This window comes from Spermophilus citellus (assembly GCF_964194105.1).
Source record: "Spermophilus citellus genome assembly, chromosome: 2".
NCBI classification, from domain to species: Eukaryota; Metazoa; Chordata; class Mammalia; order Rodentia; family Sciuridae; genus Spermophilus; species Spermophilus citellus.
This window is the reverse complement of record NC_138183.1, coordinates 241,536,724-241,560,572: the sequence shown is the minus strand read 5'-3', so window position 1 is coordinate 241,560,572 and position 23,849 is coordinate 241,536,724. Positions and strand designations below refer to the sequence as shown.

The following is a 23,849-nucleotide window of genomic DNA, read 5'->3' as shown; positions in this document are numbered from 1 at the left end:
ACCCAGATGCCCTTTGGGTTTTCTCTGTGGCAGTCTGAGCCTCTATTATTGAACTGTGTTCGAGTTCCTGCCAGCTGAGTCTCACGGTAAATGAAGTGAGTCTCAGAGCACTTCATTTCCAGGCAGAGATCCATGATGGAAACTACCAATATGGAAGAACTAGGAATGAATGGTCTAGCATCCCACACAGAACAAACTATATGTACAAGGAAAATGCCTATCATGCCCACCTTCTGTTGGCATTTTATCCTCTTTCTACTTTAATAATAGAATCAACATTAATATCATTTCCAGAAACGGGGTAAAGTGGATGTTTAAAAAGGATATGGCCTCCAAAACAATCCTCATGTAATAAAATCATTCTTTTACTCTTTATGCTTCATTTCAGCTGAGAAGAGTAGACAAGTGCTAGAGAAGAATCACAATATCTAAAAGCAAAAGCCCTATGTCATATTGGAAGATGACTGTAAATATGTTGATGCATAACTACATTTGTAAACACCAGATATTTTATATATGCATCTTTATACATATATTATCTGATACAAATACTTCGGGTAAATTATCTGCATGGGAAATTAAGCTCACTTATACAAAAATGTTGTCCTTTACAAGCTTTAATTTAATCCTAGAACTGACAATGTGAGGCATGATGACATGTATATAAAGCATAAATATGTACACACTGCACAGTAATGTATATCTGTAAGAACACAAGAAAAAGCAGTCACATTAAATAGCCTGATGTGTTTATTTGATAGTGATGGCTGTGATTACATAAAAAAACTAAAGATGAAAGATGTATTAATTTTTGTGGAATGCCAATACAAAATGACAGACAAGGGTAGCTTAGACAGCAAAATATTTCTCATGGTTTTGGAGCCTGGAAGTGTAAGATCAAGGTTTCCACCTTCTTTGGCTTACACATGGCCATCATATTACTGTGTCCTCACCTGGTTTTCCCTGTTCTATTTGTGTATTGGGTGTTTCTCCCTTTCTCTATCCTAATCTTCTCTTTTTATAAAGACTGGTTTAAATGGGTTAGGAACCAGTCAGATGAGCATACTTTGGCTTGGTTACTTCTTCAAAGCAATCACATTTTGAGATGCTAGGAATTAAGATTTAAACATATAAATTTGGAGTTGCACACAATTTGACATATTTTTATGTGCAGAAATACTCAAAATATTAAGCTGAAAAAATAAGAGAAACTTGGCTGACTCTATCATGATAATATACCATGAACTGAGAAACATAATTATGCTAAACCTTTCAACATACTTATTCTAAACATTAGGTTCTAAACAGTTGAAAAAAATCAACCTTGGTTTGACCAGGCTGCTTCTGGAAATTGATTTTATAGATAAAATACAAGCTATAAAAGTGTAAATACAATTATTGACATTATCATTGTTTAATAGAGTGAAATACCGGAAACTACAAACACAGTTGAAACTTGTATATTAGTATGTTATTATATATTCTTTTAAAATTTAGTTTATATAGATTATATAAAATGGTAGGAAAGTTTCTGAGAGGAAAATGGAAAATAACATTAAAAGAGTGATATTTTACTACACAATCAAATTTTAGGTGGAATCTAAAAAGGTAAACTCATAGAATCAGGGAGTGGAATGGTGGACCGAAGGTGCTGGGTGGGGAATATGTAGAGATGCTGGTCAAATGATTCAAAGCTTCAATTATGAAGGATGAATAAGTTTGGGGAGCTAATGTCCACCATGGTAATTATAGTTAACAATACTTAAATAATTCTTATATACTAGATCGTAAGTGTTTTTACCGCATACACATACAAAAGGTAACTAGGTTTGGTGATGGAAATGTAAATTAATTTAATCAAAGCAAACATTTCACGTAATATAGGTACATCACACATCATGTACTCCTTATATATAGCCAAATTTTATTTAGCAGCTGTAAATAAAATAGCCTAGAAAAATAAATAATAGGGTTACATAACTTTGGTCTTCATTGAAAGCAATAGCAGATTATTTAAAACAATGCCCTGTGTATATGGATAACATCTGAAAAATGTTATTTCTGCTCCTAAGTATGAGGGTGTTTTCTTCACCTCAAGAAGTTTCCCTGTATCTCTTTATAGGAAATTCCACCATTCCATATATCAGGCCACAACTGCTATAATTTTTTACATGATAGATTAGTCTTTCTGTTCTAGGACATAACATAAAAAAAAAAGTTTTTGTGTAGCTGATGCCATTGAAATTCATCCACATTGCTACATGTATAGGTAGTTCAGTTCATACAATTGCTGGGCAGTATTCTGTTTTTAAAATGACATTGCAATTTGCCAGACATAGTGGTATAAACCTGTAATCCCGGTTACTCAGGAGACTGAGGTAGAAGGATCACAAATTCGAGACAGCCTCAGAAACTTAGTAAGACCCTAGTTTAAGACTAAAAAAAAAAAAAAAAAAAAAAAAAAAGACTGGAGAGATATCTCAGTAGTAAAGCCCGTCTGTATTTAATCTTGGTACCAAAAATAAATAAAATAAATTGATCTATCATCTATGTGTCCATCTACACACAACAATATATCCTTTTTGGTGGGGACGGGTGGAGTAACAGGAATTGAACTTAGGGACACCACTGAGCCACATCCACAGTCTTCAATATAACCTTTTATTTGTGGATAAACAATGGGATAGTTTCACTTTTGTCTATTTGAATAAGAACTATCAGTAACATATACATACATACATTTTTCTGGATGTAGTTTCATTCCTTGTAAACAAAAATCCAGGAAATGAATTTCTAAAACCTATGGTAGTTATTTATTTAGCTTTATTTGAAATTGTCACCTATTTCCCAAAATAAAGTACCATTTTACAGGCCTTTCTGGAGTGTATGATAATATTAGAAATGAAAAACTGTAACTGATAGTTGCAATTCTCTTCATACTTGGTAATGTATTGGTAAATGGTTTCTTGTTGCTATTATAATTTCATTTATCTGGTGACTAAGGGTGTTGAGCCTCTTTATCATATAATTGTTGATCAATACTATTTATCCATAACTGTCTTTCACATATTCTCTACTATTTTATTTAGATGACCTTTTGTTCCTGACTTAGGTATCTGTATCTATATCTAGGTCTATTTCTATGTTGTTCACATATTTGATATCATTGAATTAATTTAGCTTCTTATAATCAGCTTTCAATCCTAGACTAGCGTTATCAGGGGGACTTGAATATACATACGTGCCTGTATTTTCTTGGAATATCTACCACTTTCCATCAATTCATTTATCAATTTTTACAAATGTTGCATCGTCTTGTATACTGTGCCTGGCAGACTGTCTTCAAATGTGTATTATGAGCTTTCCAACTTTTTCTTTTAATTTTCATGATTGCTTTGGCTATTCTGGATCTTTGCTCTGCCATATAGAAGTCAAAAGCCATATATGAGGTATCTTGATTATATGTGGTGGGAATAGGACTAGGCCTGACTCCTCAGAGAATAGTCAGCTTTGGCAGTAGTTACTACATTTAGTAGTAAAATTTGATGCCTAATTTAAAGTAAACGTGTTAGAAATGCACCTTAGTTTCAACCCCATGATATTACATTAAGAGATGAACATTTGGATGCTTGGATAAAATGGTACAAAATTCTATTTTCTTTGTTTAGCCATCTCTCTTCGGTATTTTAAAGCCAGAAGGCTTCCTGCCTCCTGCACAAAGTCTGAAGTCTCTATCAGGATGTGTATGTGTTGCTTCCTGAATAAAGAAGCTATGAGAAAAGAATCAAAGATGTGAATTACAGAAATCATACAGGAAATCAGTCTTGAGGGTTTTTCCAAAAACAAAGAAAGAAAGCATTCTGTTAGCAGAATCCACCTTATTAACTATATAAGCTACATGAGATACTTAGGAATGAAAATACCATTAGCCTTTTAGTGTATTACTTACTTTTAATCTGTGAATTAAGTTATATTTTAAACATATTAATGTAAGTCCCCTAGATGATTAGATAATTCTCTTTGAGAATTATTTTGTGGCTTTCAATCCTAGACTAGTGTCATCAGGGGGACTTGAAAAACCAGTTTGCTAGAGCTTGAGAAGCTTCCCTAAAGGATCTAGAATTATTGAATAATTTTTTCTTGGCTCCTAAAAAAAAATCTTCAAAGATCCTCAATCTATCCTGAGATATAATGTATTAATTTGATGGAAAACTTCATTTTGAATTGGCATGCTGTATTTTATATTCAGCCTCGATTCTGAAAAAAGAAATCCGTGATATGTTATAATCACCTATTTAATTATTTTCTTGCCTCCTGACTAGCTGACACATTACTTATTTTGAAAATGCATGTATCTTTAACACCCAGTAACTGACATAAAATGTCTATTACAAATTATTTCACTGTATTTTCACTAGTTAAGACAGTTTTACTTCTGCAGGCCTAAATTCAGCTGAAAATTTGGTTCTGCTGCCATGAGGTAGAGACCACATTAGTTCACATTGGAACTTTGGTAAAATATGCTTTAAACAGACAAGGTATAGAACTAGTTTTAATGCAAATATTAAAATCTAGTTCTTTGTACATAAATTTATTGTAAATGTGTATGATTTTCCTTATTTACAAACAATATAGATTGCAATATGATCTTGAGCATCATTTGGTATTTATTATCTGACTGCAATATTTATTCTATCGATGTGGAGAAGAGTGCAATTTGCTATGAGAAAGAATGTTTTATCCAGGAAAAGAGAAAAATTTAAGCTGGTAAATATTTATACTTTTTGATCTGATACAGCATTTAAAAAAAGTGTGTTTCACATAATATGCAAGAGAAAATTAAGATGTTAAGTGGGGATTTTGAATCGAATTAAAGTTCTCTTTAGAGCATCTTTCACATCTTTGTTCCTCAGACTGTAGATCAATGGATTCAGCATGGGGATCACCAGGGTGTAAAACACGGAGGCCATTTTATCAATATTAAAAGCATGGCTGGATTTGGGTTGTAGGTAAATGAACAATAATGTCCCATAGAACACAACCACCACTGTCAGATGGGAACTGCAGGTAGAGAAGGCTTTGTATCTCCCCTCCTTTGAGTTCATTCTGAGAATGGTCACTAGAATAAACGTGTAGGATATGAGAACAATCAGGAGGGAGGAGAGCAAGTTACAGCCTGAGAAGGTCAAAATGATCAGTTCCAGTTTATGTGTGTCAGAACAGAGCATGGAAAGCAGAGGCAAACAATCACAATAAAAATACCTGATGACGTTAGAGCCACAGAAGGACAAGGTGAATAAATTAACCGTGAGAAGCAGGGACACAAATGTGCTGTAGAGGTAGGGAGTAAGCACCAGCCCCCAACGCACTTTCTCTTTCATGATGACCACATAGAGAAGAGGTTTGCAGATGGCTACACAGCGATCATAGGCCATGGCTGAGAGGATAAACAGTTCAGTGATGATGAAAATCTCAAAGACTGCCAGCTGGGTGGCACACCCAATGTAGGAAATGGAATTTTTATGCATCACAAAGTTCACTAGCATCTTTGGGCCAATGACAGTGGAATAACCAAGATCAGTGATTGACAGATGTCTAAGGAAAAAGTACATGGGAGTGTGCAACTTGGAATCCAAATGGGTCAGGATGACCATGCCCAGATTTCCTACTACTGTTACCAAGTATATGACTAGAAAGATTCCAAATAATGGTGCTTGCAGGACAGGGTTGTCAGTGATCCCCAAGAGAATAAATTCCATAACCTGCATCACTGTGGTATGATTGTTTTTCTCCATATGGTTCATCCGGGTAACCTGTGTAAGCCAAAGAAGTCAATACAAGTTATATTTGAAATTCTGTCTTCTGTGAGAACTTACAGCATGCTGTACAATATGGTGGGAAGGTAATTCTCTTCATCTCTAATACCCAGTAGGGAGTTCTGCTGCCATGAGGTGGAGACCACATTAGTTCACATTGGAACTTTGGTAAAGTAAGCTTTAAACAGGCAAGATACATAGAACTAGTTTTAATGCAGGTATTAAAATCTAGTTCTTTGGAGATAAAGTTATTGTAAATATGTTGAAATTGTTATTTTACTCTTTTTAATTTTTTGTCATAATTTTTAAAGCAAAAAATCTGTACATAAACCATGGCCTTTACCTTAGAGTCAATCCTTACATTTTTCATAGAAATAAGAAGAAAAGGAATTTACATACCATTGCTAATCAACAAGACAGTAATTAGGAAACCTCTGATCATTTAGTATATGTTCCAATACATCTCAGCTTCTTTACCAACATAAAATCTAATGCCATGAGTTGTTTACTTTAGATTTTTGTTGATACCTTGTGTCTGCCACATCTGTCCTTTTTGACAGGTGAAAAACTACTCTTAATGGTGTCCCAATGATACATCCCTCTGATGAAAGAACAGGACCTGACCACACTCTGATTATTCATAAGCCTGAAATAGAGAATCATGGAAAGGAGTCCAACAAAGAGCAGAAAAGCAAATGAATATCAAGAACCAAAATAACACATTCTGTGCCCACAGTTTTCTAAGCACTGTTGTATAGATATTGTCTCACATGATATCCACAAACTCTAGGAAGTAGATAGTAATTACCTGCCCTTTCAAAGACAAGGAAATTAAGGTTTGGGGTGTCAAAACAAGTTGCAAAATTCACTCAGATGGTAAGTGGTTAAGTCAGGGTTTGAATAAAATCCCTCTGCCTCAGGAATATTTTCTTACAAATGCTATTACATGCCACCTTACATTAAAGGTGCCCTAATTATCCAGGAAATAAAAAAAATGGGGCAGAAGGAACACCAAGTAATGAATACAATGGAGATCTTTGTTAAAATAGACAACGAAAGCAATGAGTTAATGTGAAACTAATGTGGCACCAATAATTAACACAGAGTATTAGGGACTATATAACACGTTCATCCTGCTTATTCATGTTTTTATGCCGAAAAGGTATATTCCAAAAGGAAAAAAAAATACTTTTGCTGAATGTAGGGTCTTCTGAGATCTTTGGTGATAGTCCAGTTTGAGCTGGGCGCCCTTAGGATGTCAAAGTCCAGTGTTTCTACTTACCTTCCTGGTGATCTGCTTTGGCTTCTGACTGTTTTAATCCTAACAGAATGGATTTATATTATCTTTATTCACTCTTGAGACTCATTGTGCTGAAGATTTCAACTAATTCAAATAAAAACTAATTGCACATAATTAACTACCTAAGGGAAAGTGCCTTGCATATCTGTTAATTATTCTCATTATATTCCATTAAGAAGAGTAAAAAGTATTTCATATTTCAGAGTAACAGAATAAACAAATTGTACAATAGCTATAAACTCTGGAAATTGCAAATTGGTACCTTTGTCACCATCTCAGTTATGTAATATCATGTAATTATTGACATATTTCTCCTCCACATGCATTGAGTACATGGAAGAACAATATTACACTATATTTTATAATAAATTCATTGATGAGGAATAATTTTTTACATAAACAATTATAAATTAACATAAAACAATGCCAATAGCATAATTTTTCTACAAATACATCAGTGGTAAATAATTTATTCATGTTTATGCTTTAATTTCTGGCTGTTTTAAAAATTATTAAATATTATAAATATTTTTCAAAAAATTAAGTTTTGTACACTTTTGCACTTTGATTTCTTTCTTTCTTTTTTCTTTTTTTTTTCTGGTACAAGGGATTGAACTTGGGCACTGGACAACTGAACCAGTTCTCCAGCCCTATTTTGTATTTTATTTAGAGACAGAGTCTCACTGAATTGCTAAGCCTCTCACTGTTGCTAGGGCTGGCTTTGAACTCACAATCTTCCTGTCTCAGCCTCTAGAGTCATTGGGATTATAGATTTGCACCACCATGCCCAACTGATTTATTTTCATTTCTATTTACTATCTTGAAGTTATTTCAGCATGTTTTATCTATGGAAGTATATTTTTCTTTAAAAAATTTTTGGAAAATATTCTGGCAAACGTCTTCAGTTTTTTTTTTTTATTCTTCTGTTCAATATAGTGTCATCTTTTAACTTGGATCCATAAGTGCATACATGTTTGTCAACTTTCTATTGTTGTACAGATAACAAAAATTATTTTCAAGCTTTTTATTCAGTATTTTGTTTTCTCTGTGGCTTCAGTTTAAGTAGTCTATGATGTGTTTTATTTAAGTTCAGGTATTTCTGCCTTCCTTCCTTCCATTTTGGTTCTGGAAACTAAGCCCAGGGGTACTTTAACACTGAGCTACTCTTCCAGTCTTTCTTTTTGAGAGAGAGAGAGAGAGAGAGAGAGAGAGAGAGAGAGAGAGAGAGAGAGAATTTTTTAATATTTATTTTTTAGTTTTTGGTGGAAACAACATCTTTTTATTTTATTTTTATGTGGTGCTGAGGATGGAACCCAGCGCCCCACACATGCCAGGCGAGCGCGCTACTGCTTGAGCCACATCCCCAGCCCCCATATCCAGTCTTTTTATTGTATTTTTTAAATTTTATTTTAATTCAGGGCTTCCCTGAGTCTCTGAGGCTGGCCTTGAACTTTGTGATTCTTTGCTTCAGCCCCCTGAGTTACTGGGATTACAGGTTTGTGCCACCATACCCACCAACTCATCTTTTCTTTTTCAGCATATAATCTATAAATTTTTTGAGTAAATATCTGTTCTCATTCAGCATTTTCATCTCTACAAATTCACTTTGTTAATTAGTTTTTCTTTAAAATGTTAATGTCTTTGTTTATTCATTCAGTGTATTGAACTTATTTATATATATTTATATTTTTTTAAATTATTTTCTTGATAATTCTATCTGAATGCATTTTATTTAACTCCTGAATAATGTCACATATACCTGATTCCTCATCTTTCTCACTTGTGACTGGATGTATGATATTGTGAATTTTAACAGTGCTTGTTTTGTTGATGTTTTCCTGAAAAGATGTTAAACTTTTCAATGAAAACAAAGTGGCTCTATTTGAGATTTGTTTCCAGCTCTTGATAGGACCACTGAGACCTGCCCTGGATGCCCAGGTGTTCAACAAGGACTTTATTCTCTGGTTGTTTGGAACTCAGGTGCCTTCCTGTTCTGTGATTTCTGAGAATTGTTCAGTTTATAATTTTATCTTATTCTTTTAAGAACTTGTGGATATTCAAAGTAAGCACCCATATTAGAGCTCAGTCACAACTGAAGGGGATCTTCTGACAGAGAGAAGGAATAATGACAAAAAAAGACACAAAAGGCCAAATCCCAGAAGGGTATCCTCCATTATCTATAATTTCTCTAAATATCAGTATATTGAATTTTACAATTCAAAGGCAGAGATTGACAAAAGTTTTTAAAAAGCAATACAAAATAAATGCTCTCTTTTCATTTTTGTGTCCTTTTAGTTTCGGAAAATACAATGAAAAGAAGATTGAGAACTTAATATTATAAAGAAAAACAGAAAGAAACAAGCATATACTTTCCTGATATCAAGTTTAATAATTGTTCTCATGGGGAGAATTGTGAGCATCTTCCATGGATAACAGTATGGAGCAGAAGGTTGGTGTCTGTGGTCAGACAGACAAGAGAAAAGCTCACAGATGATAAGCATAATGATGAGAGACACCTGGTGGCACACTATTAGAAGAAAATATACCTTGGAATTGGGGTAAATAAATAGTGCCCTTGACCAAGCAGGGGATATTTCATATGGGCTTCTAATTAAATCATCCTGTAGTACAGTTGAGTATTGCAAATGGACCAAAAAGATAAGACAGTATAAGCCAATTGTTGAATTATTTAGATTTGTTCAGGTTTTTTTGTTTTGTTTTGTTTTGTTTTTGTTTCTTTACATATAAAACAGTTACCACACAACTTGAAGTGTCATTTGTATTAATAGAATTTATATATGCAGCCAAAGATTTTAATAAAGAATAGAATAATTGTTATCAAAGTCAAGCAATTAATAATGGAATAATTTAAATTGGAATTCAAAATAAACCAATTTTGTATCTATTTTTTTTATTTCTAAGTTAATGAAAACCTAGGGTCAATGTGTGCTCTGGAAGCACTAGTTTTATAAGATGGGTAGTGAAATGGGTGGGGTGGTAAGAAATAGGTAAAAATTACCGATCCCCATTTGATGTTCGTAACTCAGTGGTAGAGCACTTGCGTTTCCAGAGACATGGAGTAGATATCTCATCTCCTATTCTACTACTAAATATTCTGTTTTAACATATAAAGCAATTTACAAAGAAATTAAAAGTTGGAGGGAAAAAAAGGAGATTAGCCAAAGACCATAAGACTTAAGGAACAAAACAGTGGTAAGATTCCACAGGTTTTTTTATTTTTTCTTTATTTTTTGTCTTATATATTCCAGAGTCAAAACTGAAGAATCCAGCAACAAAACCAAACCAAACAAAAAACACTTAGAAATGCCAACATGTTCAGGAAAAAGGAAAAAAAAAATCCAGCTCTCAAAATATAGAGCAGGGGCTTAACAGCATAAAGGCCAAACAAGGAAAAGACAGGTTTGGAGTGAAGTGCAAGGATCTGTTTTAACATCCCTGTGGATGTGATGTCCAAGAACACCATGTTAGGATGGCACGTATTTCTTCCCTCCCTTCTGGTAATAAACCTTTGTCCCATTACACAGTGTCAAAGGAAGCCAGATAGAGAGCCTGGAAGTCCATCTTGAGATAGTAATGGGGGACCCTTCTCCATGTCTGCTGAACTATGGTCAGATAATGGCAAGTGCCCAGTCATGAAGAGTCCACCCCACTTCAGTGTTGACCATGATGACCATGTGAAGTGCTGCCATCATTTACTTTCATCTAACTGCCAACTGCATGGTGATGAAGATTTGTGGTATCCATGGAGACCAAGTGGAAAATCTGGACTTCTACTTCCACCTTGCAGTAAAGAGGCACTTTCTCCTTCCATGACAGAGAAAACCAATTGAAACATAAATAAGTAAAATTCATTGTCTCATAACATAACACAAAAACATCTAGTTTTCAAATAAGAGAAAGAAATCAGACTAAAAATAATTTTGATGACTTTTATTTGACATGCCAAGAATGAGTAAATCTATAGAGACCGAAATTGTTGATTGCATAGAGCTGAGGTGAAGAGTGTCAAAGGCAAAGGAGAACTATTAACAGACAACATTTATTTTGACTCTCATTTCTATTGCTTTGAGAGGCAAACTAAAGTGTTGAGCTGTCAGTCATAGAAATAGATCTGATTTCACATTTTATTATTATTTCAAGTTTTGTTTCATGCAAATTTGTTGAAATTTATAGAATATCATATGAAATGTTTTACTACCATCATCATGGAAAAATACATAGTTAAGATTCACTGAAGACAACATGAGCTTCTGCAATAATGTGACCCAGTGGGGAGTGTAAGAACACCACATGTCCTTCTGAAGGGTGCCCCTCTTTGTTTCTGGATATGGTCTCACATATACTGGAAATTAGAAAATAACTCCTCCCATTTCTTTTTTTAATGTTTTTATTGATGCATTATAGATAAACATAATGGGGGTTCATTGAGACACAGTCATACATGCACGGAATATAACTTGCTCCATTTCTGTCCCCAGTGCGTCCTTTTTCCCTTCCCTCTTCCCTTCCCCTGCTCCCCTTGCTCTGTTCTACTTGTCATCTTTCTACTTATCAGTTTTTAAGTTGGTGTTTTATAAATACCCATAAAGGTGGAAGTCTCTGTGGCACATTGCTATATATACATAGCAAAGTTGGGTAAATTTTATTGTACAGTTCCTCCTTTTCCCATTCATCCTTCCTCCTCCTTCAATCCCCCTTCCTCTACTCCACTCATCTCCTTTATATTTTCATGGGCTGCCCTCTTTCAGAAGGAAAAAGTCATCCTAGTTTTTGTATACTTTCTGCACATAACAGAAAACATTCAACTTTTGACTTTCTGAGTCTGGCTTATTTCACTTAGCATGATGCACTCCAATTTCATCCATTTACCAGCAAGGGCCATAGTTTCCTTTTTCCTGTTAATCTAGTAAAACTTTACTGTCTGTTGAAATTTCATAGCACTCCTGTTCAATTCTCTACTAGTTTACATTCTCGCCAGGAAATCCAGGGAATTACTAAGTTATCATTTTCCCCAATCCTCTCTTTCAAGGCAGTACTTTTTCTCAATTAAATAATATGTGAAGATTCAATTTCATGGGAATACAAAGGTTGTTATGGATTCTGAAATATTTTTAAAATTATAGATTTCTTGTTCTAGACATCATAATATTTAACATTCATACTCAAATTCCTCAATTAATATTTTTTTGTTTTTAGAAACTTCTTCAATGACCAACTTCATTGTGTAAATTTCTGAAGTTTATATTCTTGAGGTTGATACTTAAATTTCAGAATTATACTCTCCTTTTTTTTTTCCTTTTTAACCACTGTGGGAGACAAAATTGAGATAATTACATTAATCATGACAATACATACCAAATATACTACTGTATGTTTTCAGGAAAATAGAATTGTCCAGCCTAGAATAATAACATAAATCTCAACCTTCATAATTTGATGTGGGATTCTTCCTTTCCTCATTTGTTCATTTAGAATAATTTTACTGTGTATTTACTAGATTGCTCAAGAAATACTGGATCAATGAAGATAATTTACTTTGAAAAAAAAAAAAAACACAGGTTCCAATATACAACCCTGATGGCTTTGCTCTTCATTGATTCAGCAGCTTAACTATATCAAGAGTCAATGTGTTTGTCTCAATCATCTGAAGCTCATAAAAGAAAATTCATCCAAGAAAGGAAAAGTTGATGGTAAGTAGCTTTTCCTCTCAAAACTAATCTCCCTTTTGGGGGAAGAATATTTTATCTCTTGTTTTTTCCCCTGATAGAATTCCACCACCAATCTGTGAGCTACAGACATTTAAAAAATAAAATTCTCCTCCTCAATCTTTCTTTGCCAAATGTGGTTAACTTCATTGAACAGCAATCAAATAAACCTATTTTTAAAAATTATTATTATTATTGTAAATTATATGTTATATAATTTATAATATAAATAATAATTTATAATATTATATAATGTTATATAATATTATAAATTACTATTCAGTATGAGTCTGATTGCTTAATGTTAATTTCTGCTAATATAATGCTGCTCTATAATTTATTGCAAATTTTCTCAAAGTTATGTGCTTTATCCACAGTATGGATGACTTTATATTTGAGCAAATACTCTCATCCAAAATGAATTAAGTGACTTATATTTCTGAGTCAATTTCTTTTTTGACTTTTCTGAATTCATTTTCTGTATTTAACATAATTCACTGCTCTTTATTTTGTTAAAATTGTACTGATGATCTTTTATATTACACACTGTGTACTGACTACAATTTAATTAATTATGTTTCACCACCCATAGATACTCTGTGTTTGTATGTGTGTTTGTGTTGAGAGCACTTTAAATTGGTTGTTTCATCAAGTTTCAGATCAATAATGCACGGTTTAAAATTTGGTCACCATGATGTACATTATGTCTCCAGAGCTTATTCATTTTATAATTTAATTTTATGCCTTTTGGCTTCTTCTAATCTAAAATATGCTAATGTGAGGTTTACTCTCTGTCATCTCAGAGTGACATTAGTGAAACAGAAAAATGACATTAAAAGATATGTAATTTGGGAACATGTAATCTGGAGATAGATTACTTGGTTTAAAAGCTTGGTTCTAATGCCTAATACCTTGGAGATCTCTGTCAAGTTACTTACCCTAAGACCATCATCTGACGATTGCAAGTTAGTAGAAATAAACTCAACAGAACTGTTGAGATGAACAAATTAACTGAGACCTGCCTGAATAACACATGTCAGAGAGTAATCAATGATATTGCTAACTGGTAGTTTGTAGGACCACCTTAAATACTTGTTTTAACTACATTAACCACATGAAAATAGTTAGCCTCCTGTGATAATGTACTAAGCACCTTAAAATTTATTTCAATGAAACATATTCAGTCATTTTTTATTAGATACACATAGTGTTTTTATTATAATTCCACAATGATGAAATAAGAAAAATATCAGTATTATTTTGAAAATTTAGAGTAACTATATATTCGTGAGAAAATATGTAGAGTGATGTGGAAAAGCTATGTCCAAAAGACAAGATAATTATATTCTTGTCTACATGTCAGATTTCACTTTTAATAAAGAAGGTTTACCACCAGCAATAGTCACTTATAAAAACTGAAATATAAATTTAATATTCTGTTTTGTGTTATTATTTTCTTTTACTAACCACAAGTTGAAAAACCAATTAATACATCCACGAAATGAAAATCATTGAGTATATGATACATTTTCAATATTGACCAAAATAAAGAAATGTCCACAGAGTCAAAAACAAAAGCATCAAAATTAATTATTTTGGTCCCCTAACTCAAAAGATGTGAAAACTACTGAAACAAAAATTTTTAATATTGGCAATTGCTTCTTTTTAGATTAAATAAAAAATAACCATCTATAAAACCCAATGGTCAGTTATCAAGTTAGGTCTATAAGTGGATTAAAAGTACAAAGTTGAGCACATCTGGGTACTCTACAAATGTATCTTAAATGACATGTTCACAAGTGACAAGAAAACGAGATGATTGAGGAAAAAATAAGAGCCAGTCAGAATTCATGGACTGCTGAGTTCTAGTTAGGAGACTCATATGAGGAAGTAGAGGCATAGTGACCAATGAGTAGGATACCAATACCTGTAAGAGTTATTATTTCTGTCTGTTAATCAAACATCAAATCATAATATACTATATAAATGATCAGTATTGAAGACAATTGCAAAATACAACAGGGAACACTATGACAGCTGAAACAGAATGAAATAGACTGTTTACACACAAACAAGACATGTAAGAGACAGGCACTGCAAGTTTTATTCCAAAGGTGATTAAAACACATTTCCTTCTGTAACTCCCTCAGCATTCCCACTTCCTGCACTACCTATATTTGAACTAAATCTTCGTAGCTTATCTTCTGTGCTATAAAATTGACTAATTATGAGTATGCTTAATTTGTCCTTCTCAAAGAAAGAATATATCTTCAATGGTTCTTCATTAATCTATGTGTAGGAATGAAAAGAAACTGACATGTATAATACAATGTATAAACACATATTAAACCCAAGTTTTGCTTTTTATTTCTTCTCAGTGTATACAGAGCCAAGATGCATGCCCATAACCCTATTCATAGGAATCATCTTGTATGAAGCCTTAAAGAAAAAATATTGCACAAGTTATTCCAGGTCCTCTGTAGAGCATATTTTACATCTTTGTTTCTTAAGCTGTAGATCAAAGGATTCAACATGGGGATAACCAGAGTGTAAAATATGGAAGCCACTTTATCAGTGTCAAAGGAGTGAGTGGATTTAGGCTGGACATACATAAATATCAAAGTCCCATAGAACACTATGACCACTGTCAGATGAGATCCACAGGTGGAGAAAGCCTTGTGCCTGCCCTCAGCAGACTTCATCCTGAGAATGGCTAGAAGGATGAGCAGGTAGGACACAAGGACAATCAGAAGAGAGGAAATCAAATCAAAAGCTGCTAAGATTAAAATTATCAATTCAATTTCATGGGTGTTTGAGCAGAGCAAAGATAACAAGGGGAGGCTGTCACAGAAGAAATGACTGATGACATTGTAGCCACAGAAGGGTAAAATAAAAATCTTTATAGTGACTAGAAGAGATACAAATGTGCAGTAGAGATATGGGATTGCCACCAGTATATAACATATCCTCTGTGACATAATGACAGTGTAGAGGAGAGGGTTACAGATGGCCACATAGCGATCATAAGACATTGCAGACAGAATAAATAGTTCACTGACAATAAACAGAAGAAAGAAAGCTAGCTGTGTGGCACAAAAGTAATAGGAGATTGTATTTTGATCCACAAGAAAATTTACTAGCATTTTGGGGCCCACAGCTGTAGAATAACCAAGATCTGTAATAGCCAGGTGCCTCAGGAAAAAGTACATGGGTGTTTGCAAGCTGTGGTCCACCTTGGTGAGGATGATCATGCCCAAGTTGCCCAGCACTGAGACCAGGTAGATGATAAGGAACAGCCCAAATAATGGAGCCTGCAGCTCAGGGCGCGATGTGATGCCCATCAGAATGAACTCATGCACCACTGAGAGATTGCGTTTCTCCATCCAGATTCACCAGAAAATCTTTTCTGCATAGAGACATTATCACAGTCAAAGGCTATCATGTTTTATGGCTGGGAGATTCATTTTAGTACAAAGTTAGTACAAACAAAGTACATCCAGACATTACAACTTATATAATATTTGGAAAGAAACCTATTTCTCACAAAAATATTGATATGTAGACTTAGAGGTAGAAATAGGTAAAAGTAAACTATTCACTTACCAAATAGAATTTTCCACTGTCTAAATATATTTTCTTTGTCACCACCTGCAGATGAGCTGGTCTTACCAACTAGCAATTATAGGTCATTTAAGTCATTAAACACCATACAATATCCAATGTGCATTCTTAATTAAATACAGCACAGATTATCAATATTACTAAGGTCAAGAGATCCTGAGAAGATACATAAGTTGTTAGAGAGCAGATAAATTGTTAGATATACAGATATAAAACTATGGATATGTAAAGCCAAAATTTGTAAGTTAAAACACTGGGTATCCAAAACATGGATAATTACTGTAATTCTCCTTAGAGTTTTCCATATAATTTTAACCACCTTGTCATTTTTATAAATTGCATTGAATTATAAATTGCAAATTTATAACTTATAAACAAAATTAGATTATCCCAGGAGTATCAATATTGTTTTCTAACTAAAAATTCAAAAATTTATAAGACCACAGAATTCAAAAAAAGTCCTTCAAAAACTGTTTTCTCTAGAGGTTTTTAACTATAAACAACTTCAATACAGTGGACAGATATTGAACATTTGTCTGAATAAAAACTCTGGAACATATCATAGTAGTAATTGCACACAAGTGGAAAAATATCAGGAAATGTACTTATGAAGATATATTCTACACTGTAAATATCTTTTTTTTCCAGAGGGGGCCTGGTGGTTACTGGGGATTGGACGCAGGGGCACTTGACCATTGAGCCACATCTCCAACCCTATTTTGTATTATATTTAAAGACAGGTCTCACTGAGTTGCTTTGCCCCTCCATTTGCTGAGGCTGGCTTTCAACTTGTAATCCTCCTGCCTCAGCCTCTGAGGTACTGAGATTATCTATACTGTGTCTTAATGTATAGTATATTAGAAGGTTCTCTTTAGAATATGTTACGTAGAATTATTCTCATATCAAAAACCAACATGTCCTTGCCAAGTTTTGTTGAGAAGGATGAGTGAAGACTAAATGATTTAGAGAATTGTCTCCAAGTGTCAGGTACATAGTGTTGCTTTGTTTCATTTTTTAAAATTGTGACAGTGCCTTAACCCACATATTTATGTGTAAAGTATGTATAAATGTTTCTGGATGCACAGGAGAGGAACGGGTCATCTGGGATGTAATTTATATAACTTCTCTCAGTATTCTCCTTACCTTCTCACCTGTTTCACGATGAACTTGAGCAAACAGGGTGATTTTAATTGATTATTTTACATTTTCATAACTATTTTTATAACATTTAATATAAATTATTTTGACATACGTTTACTTGAAATATTAATCTTTCTCAAATGAACATTTCATTGTAATTTAGGAATAAAATTTTCATGTATGCAAAATTCAAATGTATTTTATCAGGTAAAGTCCTATGGCAGTAGAATGAAGTCCCATTGGTTTTATATTAAGGAACTTCATGAAAATTCCTTAATTATATTGATTAAAGATTTAAATAAAAATTTGTATACCACTATGTAATACAATACTAATGGAACAAAATAAAATACTCCATATTTTAGACAATATTAAGATGTGATTTGAAGTACTTTTATATATTTAATCTACAAAAGCTTCTTTAAATTATATTCTACTACATAATGGAGATAAACATGTATATAATTGAATAGATATATGTTGAAATATTCTACAAATTAAATATATATGTATATATAATTCATAATTTTATAATGTATATACATATAAAATTAGTTGGAATGCATGTTAACGAAAGAGAGTTAATGATTTCATAATCTTTAACTGCATCTTTAAAAAGATAAAGATGATCCTGTTTACAAAGAAAATTGTAGTGAGAGATCTGTGAGCTACAACCAAAATAAAATATGTAATTTTTACATTAATTATAAAGGTGATTTCCAGAATTTGCACATAAATCATTTAAAATATTGCTCAAAAATTCTACTCTCTTGTTTTCCCACACTTTCCCTATGGGTACATTTTTCTTACATCATAAATATGGAACTACATATCAGCAGGTGGTACTACTAGAAAATATCTTCAGTTAAATGCAATAGGAAGAAATACAAATCTTGCATTTTGGCCATTTGCTTTGGTTTTCTTTGCAGTTACTAACACCAAAAATCACACTTGTAGTTATTTGTTTTCTTGTTAGTTCAGAAAATATAAATGAGCTTCCATTCAGCAGCTTTGGGGTTTCTGGCAAGAACCAGATTGTGTTTTTGTTCTTTACAGTTCAGATTGAGTAGCAACTTTAGTTTTTGAAAACTATGTCCTCTTTTTTAAAACAATCATACCCTCCTCTTCTCACAAGCACAATCTGGACATTCTATTTCACCATAAATCTGGCTTTTCCATATTCTCTTAATTTTCAAATAATAATTTTGCCTTCTACTGTGAGATAGAAACTTCTGTTTTTCACATCAGCAAATGAGAAATTGTATCTACATTTTTATAGAAATAATTATTGAATATCAAATTATTTTTATACCACCACAAGAACCTAGAGACACTAACTCTATGTGGAAAGACATCAATAATTACCTTCAGTTACTTTATTATGGCTTTTAAAATATTTTTATCTTCCTTGTGTCTTATTTGCTCTTAGTTTTGACCTCAATTGGAGATAAAATTATTTATACAAAACAAGTATTTGGCATATAATGTCAGGATGGTTAGTATGAATATGCATACCTATGAAAGCATGTAAAATAGCTGGGCATGGTGGCACACACCTGTAATCCCAGTGGTTGGGAAACTGAGACTGGAGTATCAAAATTTTGAGGGTAGCCTCAGCAACTCAGCAAGGCCCTACGCAACTTAGTACAACTCTTCAAAACAGAAAACAAAAAGGGCTGGGGAGGTAGCTCAGTGGTAAAGCACCCCTGTGTTAAATCTCCAATTTAAAAAAAAAAAAAGTAAAATATTTTAAAAATAAATGAAGTGAAATAGAGAGGATTCCTATTTCTCTTTGGATATGAGAGGTAAAAAGCACAGCACTAAGTCAGAATAGCCCCATTTTTTCCATTAAACTTTGCAAATTTCACTGTTATATTGTGACTACCTGTATCATAGACATACACATGAAACATTCTTTTTTTTTTTTTTTTTTACCTGTAATGAATTCTCTGTCTGGACTGCCCCATGTGTTTCTTACATGAAATAGTGAGAACAATTTATAGATATTTTTTTTTCAAATTTTGAGAGTCCCCTTAGGAGATGCAAAAGGTTTTGTTAATTATCCCTTAAGTATTTAAGAGCATAACAAAATGCCTAGAGGCTGTGGCATAGTCAAGGGTGGTTTGTATTCACTAGTGAATTAGTACTCCAGAGAGACAGTCAGTAGCCTCTGCATAGAAAGGGATGCACTCAGTGGAAACTGGCTCACACAACTCTGTCCTTTTAAAACTTCATCACCAGGTAATCATATAGGAAATCATATTTCCTAATAATATAAATATTGCAATATTTCCACTAGTAATTACTTGAGTTCTCATACTGACTTTTTAATGGATATATGTGGATTTGTACAATCATGAAAGATCTTAATTAACTGAGGGTTTATAAAAAACTCTCATGTTTTTGACAAAGAAAAATAGAAACATGAGGAACTTACATGCAACAGTGGAATGAGGACTTGAGAATCCATCTCTATAAAAACTACAAAAACATGGGGAAGTACTTTAAAAATCAATTTTTATAAAACTCTGTGTTCAATGAAAGCTTGGCAATAATCCATCACATATAAATTAAAAAAAAACAAAACAAAATAAATTGCTGAACATTGTTAAAAATAGCAATATATGGGGGTGGTAACATAACCTACTCTCATTCACCATCTTCAATATATATAGTATATAATTATACAAAGTGTCAAAAAACAAAAATATGGTAATAGCAGCTATGAAAATCAGAAAATGTGCAACCATTAGGGTGTGCAGATCAGCTTTGGAGCTCCTTAAGAAGTCTTCTCCCATTTCTAAATAATTTGTTGACTTCCTGGGGAAGTCTTTACATGGGTCATTGCCTTCCTTGGAGTTGATTCTATGAAAATATCTTTATCCTTGGGCATTTGTTGGCAAAAAAAGAATATTTGGCAATTGATTGGATTAAGAAATGTTTTGGGGGCTTACAAGGTCTTGACAAAAACTTAAGAGGAAAAATTGTGAATGTGATTTTTTTTTTCCATTCTGTAGGGTCTCTTTTTACACTCTCGATTGTTTGCTTTGAGAAAGATTTTTAGCTTTATACCATCCCACTTATTGGTTCTTGATATTAATTCTTCCTCTTAAGGAATCTTGTTGGAGAAGTTGTTCCTAAAGCTGGTATGATAGAGATTTGGGCCTACATTTTCTTCTAGTGGATACAGGGTCTCTGGTCCAATGCCTAGGTCCTTGATCCATTTTGAGTTGAGTTTTGTCTGGGTTGAGAAATAGGGATTAAAATGTACTTAACAGGCATCTATAGAATACTCTATTCATTAAAAATTAAACTCACTTTCTTCTCAACAGCACATGGAATATTCTCTAAAATAGACCATATTTGAAGACACAAAGGAGCTTCTTAGTATACAAAAAAAATTCACAATAGTTTGTTATCTTTTATATCTTTGTAAAATGGAATTAGAAGTCAATTAAGGTCTAAACAGGAACTATTTTAACCCAGAGATTGAACACTGTTTTTTAAATGAGGAAAGAATCATAGAAGAAATCATGGAGAGGACTGGAGGTATGGAGTACTTGCCTCTAATTTATGAAGCCCTGGGTTCGGCCCTCATTACCACTATCAGAAAGCAATAAATAAGAGAGAAACAAAGAAAAAAAATCTTAGAAAACAGAGGTAGAACATATCAAAATGTCAGGAAGAGTATGAAGGCAGTTCTAAGAAAAAAGTATTTGTAGCATTTAAGTACACAAGCAATGAGCCCAAGTAATTACCCTCATGTTGCATGTTAAAACCCCCGTAGAGCAAGAAAAAACAAATTTCAGAACTGATAGAACTCATGGAATAATTAGTGTCAAAGGCTAAATTAAGTAAATTGAGAACAAAATAATGCAAAAAATCATTGCAACAAAAAGTTGGTTCTTTGAAAAGGTAAATAAGACAGATAAATTTTTAACCAAACTAACCAAAAGAAAAAGAGAGGGGAACCCATCAACAAAATTACTGAATATAAAGGAGATAATAGAGACATGAATTAAATTAATAAGAGCACCATGAAGTACTTTGAGAACTTATATTCTAATAAATCAGAAAATCTAGAAGGTATTGACAAATTTGTAGATAAATATGACCTATATATATATATGACCTACCCAAATTGAATCAATAAAATACAGAAAACTTAAGCAGACTGAGAGCAAGTAATGAGATTGAAGAAGCAAATAAAAATCTTCTAACAACAACAACAGCAAAAATCACATCTGGTGCAGTGGTTAATGCGCCTTAAGTCCAGTGGCTCTGGAGGCTGAGACAGGAAAATTGTGAGTTCAAAGTCAGCCTCAGCAAAAGCCAAGCACTAAGTAACACAGCGAGACCCTGTTTCTAAAAAAAAAAAATAAAAAAATAGGACTGGGGATGTGACTCAGTGGCCAAGTGCCCCTGACTTCAATCCCTGGTACCCCCAAAAAACAGCAACAACAAAACCACAGGAATAGATGGATTCTCAGTTAAATTCTGAAAGGCTTTTAGAGATGAGCTGCTGCCAATCCTCCTTCATTATTTCGTGAAATGTTAAAAGAAGGTATATGTACACACAATGAAGTTTTTGTTTTAAAATTTTTCTTTATTTATTTATATCGGTGCTGACAATCGAACCCAGTGCCTCACGTGGGAGAGACAAGTGCTCTACCACTGAGCCACAGCCCAAGCCCCACACAATGAAGTTTTACTCAGCCATAATGAACAATGAAATTATGTCAATTTCTCATAAATATAAGAAATTAAAGAATATCTTATTAAGTAAAATAAGCCAGATTGTCAAAGACAAGGGTATAATCTTTTTTTTTTTTTTGTCTTATTTGCAGTAGCTAGAGAGGTTAGGGATTTTGAAAAAGTAAATCTAATAAAAATAGAAGGGAGAACACTAGAGTAGGAAGAGTATCAAGGGGTAGTGAAGAGGCAATGGAAAGGGAAGAATTGAGGAATGAAACTGAACAAATTATGCTATGCACATATATGAGTATATCACAATGCATTACAATTTTATATATTGCAGAATTTAAAACTAAATTAATAGAAGGAAGACCATTAGGTAGAGGATGAGGGTCAGGGGGAAGGTAGGAGGGGTGGAATTGAAATAGAACATATTATGTTATATGAATTTATGAATATGTTAAAATAAACCACACAATTATGTAAAAATATAATGCCCTAAAAAATAAAGAAAAAAAGTAAAAGATTTCATAAAACTGAAGAAATTTCATACGTAGTCATACTATACCACAGTACAATAGAAAACCTAACTAAAAATAGTTTGGCAGGAGCCAATAAAGAAGTACTTCCTGGATAGAATTCTTAAAATATTCCAAGAAACTAAAATTACACATCTTTGTGTCAACATTATATAAAAATACAACCCAAAATAAAAATAAGAATAATAAGGAAACTTTGAGGATAAACCAAGTATAAGGTTTCTGTGTCTCCTAGTCTAACCATATTTTGTAGGATTACATTTCTTTTCATTACAGCATAACTACCATACCTGAAGACAGTGATTCTATGCTGTTAGAATCACAACCTGTTTATAGGTACAGGTGACATACATACTGGATGTTCTTTTAATTGTCCATATGTATCTTCCAGTTGAGTTTTTTAATTGTGTTAAGATATACCCTAGTGTCCCTACACAAATTTGTATAATGAAACTTAGAGCAAGAAAAAAGTAAAACTTTTACCTTGCATGAAAGAGTATTCAGTGATCCATCTCTGTGTCTTTTATTCACCAATTGTGTAGATTATATGACTTGGAGTCATATAATTCAATTATATTCAGGTTAACTGTCATAATATAAATTCACAGGTGGAATACACTTGTTCATTTAAATAACATTAAGAAAGAGATAGGAAGTTTTGTTTTATTTTATTAGTTTAGTTGTAGATGAATACAATCACTTTGTTTTTATTTATTTATTTTTATGTGGTGCTGAGGATCAAAGCCAGGGCCTCAAGGCAAACAATTTACCTCTGAGGTACAACCCCAGCCTGGGAGTTTTATTTTAAATATAATTGTCAGTTCGACTTTGGTAACTTAGTTGTAAAAATGGTTTTAATTCTGAATAATTACAGATCTTCAAGAAGGAGTGATACACACTATTTAACCATGTTGTTTGTAATAGGAACAATCAAAGTAAAGACAAAGAAGAAAGATGATTAATTTATTTCTCTTATCAATGTTTTGTTTTTCTGTTCCAATGCATGTAATAT

At 33.0% G+C, this 23,849-nt stretch overlaps 2 protein-coding genes across 2 annotated transcripts in view; both read right to left on the bottom strand.

The window, feature by feature from the left end:
* Positions 1–23,849, bottom strand: part of LOC308641864 (uncharacterized protein) — a gene marked incomplete at both ends in the record, with an annotated part of 38,118 nt that overhangs the window by 4,892 nt on the left and 9,377 nt on the right. The window lies entirely within an intron of this gene.
* On the bottom strand, positions 4,848–5,804 carry OR8K1 (olfactory receptor family 8 subfamily K member 1; the record flags this gene model as incomplete). The annotated part of the gene is made up of 1 exon (XM_081276358.1): positions 4,848–5,804. The coding sequence occupies one exon, from the start codon at positions 5,802–5,804 to the stop codon at positions 4,848–4,850; it is 957 nt and encodes a 318-aa protein (XP_081132484.1).